Below are 6,000 nucleotides of genomic sequence, written 5' to 3' on the forward strand. Positions count from 1 at the left end.
TGATAAACGCAATTTATCTAGATTTTTCATTATTCCTTTGTCTAATTTGCCGCCTTTTTCCTACGAGTATCTTTAGTCTGTGTTTTGAGCTACATAATATATCTAACATGATAAAATTTCATTTCAGCTAAGGTATTTACAGACCCTCAACACCATCTCAGCAGAGAAGAACTCCACTATCATTTTCCCAGTTCCTATGGACGTTATTTCACATTTTCTCAATAAGAAGGTTGACTAATTACGTACTTGGACAACTGAATTGCATACCATATGTTGATGATTGTATCACAAACTCGTTAATTACATAACTTCAAAATAAACAAATTCACTATTCTTGCAGAATATTTCTCTTAAAAGGAGTAGAGGCATACTTTAGGATATTTGTTAGGATGCAAAATAGTATGTTTATCTCATAAATGTGTTTCATAGTCTCATTACCTACATTAAGCTTATACCCAGCTATATGATGGAAAAACATGAAAAAAAATGATGTTGTATTAAATCAAAGAAACAATAAACTGCCTTTATTTTAAAACTGAGATTCTCTGTTTCTTATTTGATATTTGATAGCAAAACAGGATTTATGTTCAAAAGTCGCAAAAATAAAAAATAAATACGATTTATGCTCCGGCCCATAAAGCCGGAATATGTTTCCGCCTACGTTATAACTATTTCGAGGAAAGGGCTGTAACTAATGGAAAAACATATCTATATTTTTGGATCCTGGTAGATTCGAAACTGTAGACGTAAATATTCAATTAAACATCGGATACCCGACCAATGGGATTCAGATCCAAAACCAAAATTAGACAGATAATCTCTTGAACAAAATATGCATTTTACCCAAAGTTCGGACTTAAAATAAGTAGGATCTGGACCAAGGTTATATCTTAATTGATCATTGATACCGAAACAATGAATAGTCCATATCATTACTATTATAGGATCTTGTAAATTATCATTATAAAAGAAACAGAAGAAATACCCAAAAACATTTAATAGCTAGTCTATTATTTTAACTATGGATTGATTATTAATAATAAGCGTTGATAATTATTCACAGCTCAACAAAAAACAAATTCGTGCCGAACCAATCAATTTTCAAAACACTGATTACCGAGTGGTCCACTAAAATATGACTACTTAACATTTTAACTCATCAAGATATAATTCATTAATTAACAAAATTAATACTATAAATATCTCTGAACTCTCTTAATCATTAATGTAGCCAATGTTGGCTTCGAAACAGCGGAAATCCTGGCACCCACTGCAAATATTACCCTCTATCATTGCTTCCTAATGCTGGCTAATAGTGGTTTTGAGGGCCTGTGTGTTTGGATGGCGAACATGCACACAAAATAAGTAGTTCAGGGAGAGGGGTTAACATTAGGGATGTATGGGGGCCTACATCATACAATGCAACTGTTTATGTAGATTTTGCTCCAAGCACTAATAGAGATTTGACATTCGTAGTAGATATTAATATTTTTCTTTTTTCTGAATTAAGTAGATTTAAGAGCTGGGAAATCCCTCAGATCCTTTTTATCACCTGTAAAAGCTCATGTACTCAAATTCAGTTTGAGTCTTTAACTTTTTTGGGTAATGCAAGTTTACTTTTACCTAGATACATCGGATCTGCCTCCAAGATCCGTCTATCTTTACACCAGGTCTTGTTAAATACGTTCTCCCCATTTGTATTTTTTAGCTTCTCCATTTAGTGCACAAAGGTTGGGCACTGTTTGTGCGGCTTACAATAACCATCTAGCATCAAGAAGCAGGTAGGCCGAAATCTGTTTGGCTTTCACCTCAGTCCCATGATCATATTATTCAAAAAACAAAAAAAAAACAGCCTAATTTTTCAATCTATGCATAATATTCGTAAGCACAACGTGAAATATTTTGTTGATTTTATTTTTATAGAATATCGATACATTTTCAGTAGGGGGAAGGGGGGAGAAGAGAGGTTAGGCAATAAATCAATTTTTGTAAATTATGTGTTGGGTTAAATGTGGTTATGCAGAGGAAATAATTGAGGATTGTTATTTTGCATTTATTTGCTCATATAATAATTGTTACTCGTCGGGATATTTATTGCGTAAAAGATTCCATATCAATTTAATATGATTATTTGCCTTTAAAATCTATTGAATTGAAAGTTTAACCCCAAAGGTATTTACATGAACCATTTTCAATGCCATTACTTTGATTTAATTGAAATATCACAGTTTGTCTTTTGCATTAAGTAGTATTATAACCAATGATCCCTTAAAAAATACAATATGGAACCAAATTCCTTGGAAATACATATTTTTAAATAGATCTTTTCTTTAAATTATACATCGAATATTTTTCTATAATATAAGTAAATAATTTCCTCATCACTATGTATTATTAATAAGTCATAAGGGTCTAAAGAAGAGTGTATCATTTGTCATTATTTGTCAGCCTTAAAATGGAAATATATCGAGTTCAGAAAAAGATACAGAATCAACAGGAACACTTTAAAATCCTACAAAAAACACTTTTACATAAGTATTATTTATTTTACTATGCAGTTACTTAAAATCTATACATAAATTTAGTTTAAAATTAGAGCTTTGGGGTAAGAGTACATCGCAATGTTACTAAAATTTACCAAAGATACGCGTATGAAACTGATAGAATTAAAAATATCGGAGGTTAAAAAATACTGCCTTCACAATAAAACAAAGATAATTATTGAAAATGCTAAGAACAAGCCTCAAATTTAAATTTATATTGGCTAATAATCCTTTTTAAAGCCTTTAAATGGTGTTCCGAAGTTGACGGACGGTACTTTATTTCTTCTCTAGCCAACGTCCACAAATTATTCCTCAGAGACTGAACTGTCATGGAAACATTTTTAATTTGGGGATTGTTTTGAAGGTAAAAAAATAATTCACAATGATAATAGTCCCGAATTACTATAGTACACGAGACTTCAAAATTAAGATGACTGTGAAAAAAATGAGATGAGTTTTGGATTCTGCACTTAGTAAATAAATTCGATTATTGTCATTAATTCATTTGTGCAAAAATTTCCAAACTCCCCTAATTGTTCCTATCTGTTAACAGTCCAATTTCAATAAAACTAATAATATAAATGTATGTGTGCCTGAGCTCCCTTGCATTTTGAGATGCAGTAGCTGCAATTATGGTTACCATGTATTTGGATAACGGACACTGTAGGCCTTCCTTTCGAGATGGGTTACGTCAGAGGTCCCCTGTAGGGGAATAAAAATGTCAAAAAAAAGTTCATAGCATTTATTCAAAACTCATTCAAAAGAGTCTTTCAATGGAAGGGATGGGTTTCTTTCAGAGCTCAACTCGTATTTTATACAACTCTGTCCTACATACACTTATTTTCTTTCTGGACAAAACGGCACGCTACCTGATATATGTAAAATGCCAGAAAGATTCTATTAATAGGACCAGAGATTTAAATAATATAAAACGCCTGTATGTTAACAAGAAAAATGAAAAGAAAATGAATATGGTAACCCTGACCATTTAAGAATATTTTTGTTGTCGGGAATTTTCATTAAACTAGCTATGATCAGCTATGAGATGACGGAAATAAACACAAATCCCACTCCACAGGGATTAGAGAAATGTCGATCCTCAATTCTGCTCCGAGCCAAACAAGGACATAAATTTATTAATCCACAACAAATCCACAGGTTACTCTTCATCCTTCACTCACTAGTGATCGCTCTTCAAGAATTTAATAATAATAGTCCAAGCTTTGCTAAATAAAAAAATATTTTACGGTAACAATATCAAAGATAGCACGATCTTCAAATTTCATACGTTTTAAGCTTTGACTTTGACTAGGTTATATGTAAGGATTATGTACGAGTATATACAGAAAGACACATAAATTTTATACAAAGCATTACCAAGTTTTTATTTCCAGCTCTCATAATGACGTACCGAGCAGTCCATTAAAATATGAGCACTTTGAATTTTAATCTTCAACAAGATATTTTATTATTATTTCAATGTTGCTTTAATTGGTTAGATGGAGTTGCAGTGATTAAGTATAAGTAAAGATCTTAGTACAGGTGTGCGCGTCTAAAACTGAAAACTCCTTTAAATTTTACGGCATGCACATATTCGTGATTTTATTTAGTTGAAAACGGTTAATACTTCGAGGCAGGGGCTTTGACTAGTTAGAAACAGCAAAATCTAAATAGCTACAGTGAAACAACAGCCGATAATATGGAGAGACAGCGAGTCGCAATTTTGGACCTTTCCGCCCTAGGAAAAACTCCCACTGAAATTGCCAAGGCTCTGACTGCAGCTGCGCCACTGTTTGCGACGTGGTAGCCAAGGGGACTCCTGAGGCAACCACAAGATCTAAGTCGAAGGTTGGACGAAATGGTTGCTGCCATGAAAAAGTCCGTCGAGGACAAGAGAGGCAAGGTCACCGTCAGTGGCCTCTCCAGGGAGTTCAACGTCAGCAGAAGAACCATGGATCGGCTATTTAAGAAAGATCTTGGCCTTGAGGGCTACAAGAGAACCCCTTGTCAAGCCCTCAAGGCTGTAGACAAGGAAAAACGCCTCGCAAGATCGAAGATTCTCCTCAACAAGCTTAAGAAAAAGGCCTCACTTGCATGAATGTTTGCCGCTTGACTTCGCAGTGTTTGGGTGTTTAAAGGGGATGCTGTCGGGAGTCTAATACAAGTCCAAGTTCCAGCTGAAGTCTGCCCTCAAGAATGTGTGAGCCAACTTCCACCAGAGCTTCATCGCCAAGTCATGCAGTAAGTTCTGGTCCAGGCTGAGTTGGTAATGAAGAACATGGGTGGTCATAGTGAATAGACATGTGTCTCAGACTCCCATCTTTCTTGTTAAATAAATTATTTCGTCGACCACTTTAAAAATGACAGAATTATTTTACTATTTTTTAAAATTTCAGAGTGTTCAGTTATAGACGCGCACAAATGTATTACATTACCTCCATCTAAACTAGGAATATTTTCCTGAAATCCATATAGATCAAGTATATTTCTTTCTATATAAATCACCTGGGTGCAAACGTACACACATTGAATTCAAGATAATAACATCTACAGAGTGAGTTGTACATGAGTTACAGCGATTCCATCATTTACTAATTTACAATAGAATTTCAACAAAATCACTAGTAAAAATAGATGTGTGTCTGAGCTCTCTTAATCGTAAATGGATCCCCTTTTAGCGGCAATGATGACTTCCAGGTGGCAGACGAAGGACTGGCACCCTCTGCAGATGAAGTCCTCAAACATGGCGTCCCAGTGCTGGCTGGATGACAGACACTGCAGATATTCCCCTTTACATGAATCCATAAGTTGTAGTAGATGGGGTTGGCATCAGGGCTATAGGGGTGCCAGAAGTGTATTAAAAAGTTTAAAAGAACTCAAAGACTCATTCAAAAGAGGCTTGCGAGGGATGAAATAGGTTCCTTTCATTGCTGGTGTCAAAAGTGGCCTCTCTGCCCTCACAAGGTTTTTTCAATCAGTGTTTGATATATCTTTCTTGACAGTCTTTTTTGAATCCCGAGATCTCTAGCATGGGCTCACATGGACTTGAGGGGATTGGTCTGGCCGTTTCCTTTAACTCTTAGTCCAGTGTGGCATTTTTGACATAGTCCTTCTTCATCCGTAACGTTTAAGACTTGCTGACGGCGGTACTGGGGACACCCTACTGCTTACAGAGTGCAAAATGGAAATTCGTTGATCACGTTCAAGTATGATTTTCTCGACTTCTACATAAGCTAGAATGCTCAGATTTGTTTTGTTTAATCACTGAACCTTTATTAATTAATTAATTAGTAAGTCTTTAGATTTCAATGGACCACCCTGTATAGCAAAAGATTCCCTATGATGTAAAGCTGCAGTTAATTCGAAAATAATTGGAACGCTTGGAGTCATGTTTTTATAGCCCTTTCCTCTAATCGACACAACCACATTTTGTATCTAAATAAGAATAAAGCATAAA

The 6,000-nt window shown here is 34.8% G+C and overlaps 1 protein-coding gene across 4 annotated transcripts in view; it reads left to right on the top strand.

Moving 5' to 3' along the window:
- The window catches only part of LOC121124510 (band 7 protein AGAP004871), a 353,186-nt gene extending 352,647 nt beyond the window's left edge, over nucleotides 1-539 (top strand). For all 4 annotated transcript variants that reach the window (XM_071890909.1, XM_071890910.1, XM_040719675.2 and 1 more), the window contains one exon: nucleotides 128-539. In XM_071890909.1, the coding sequence (XP_071747010.1) occupies nucleotides 128-238 (111 nt within the window). In that variant the 3' untranslated portion in view covers nucleotides 239-539. The remainder of the gene's footprint in view (nucleotides 1-127) is intronic.
- The last annotated feature ends 5,461 nt before the right edge of the window (nucleotides 540-6,000 follow it).

This window comes from Lepeophtheirus salmonis, chromosome 9 (genome assembly GCF_016086655.4).
Source record: "Lepeophtheirus salmonis chromosome 9, UVic_Lsal_1.4, whole genome shotgun sequence".
In the NCBI taxonomy this organism is placed as follows: Eukaryota; Metazoa; Arthropoda; class Copepoda; order Siphonostomatoida; family Caligidae; genus Lepeophtheirus; species Lepeophtheirus salmonis.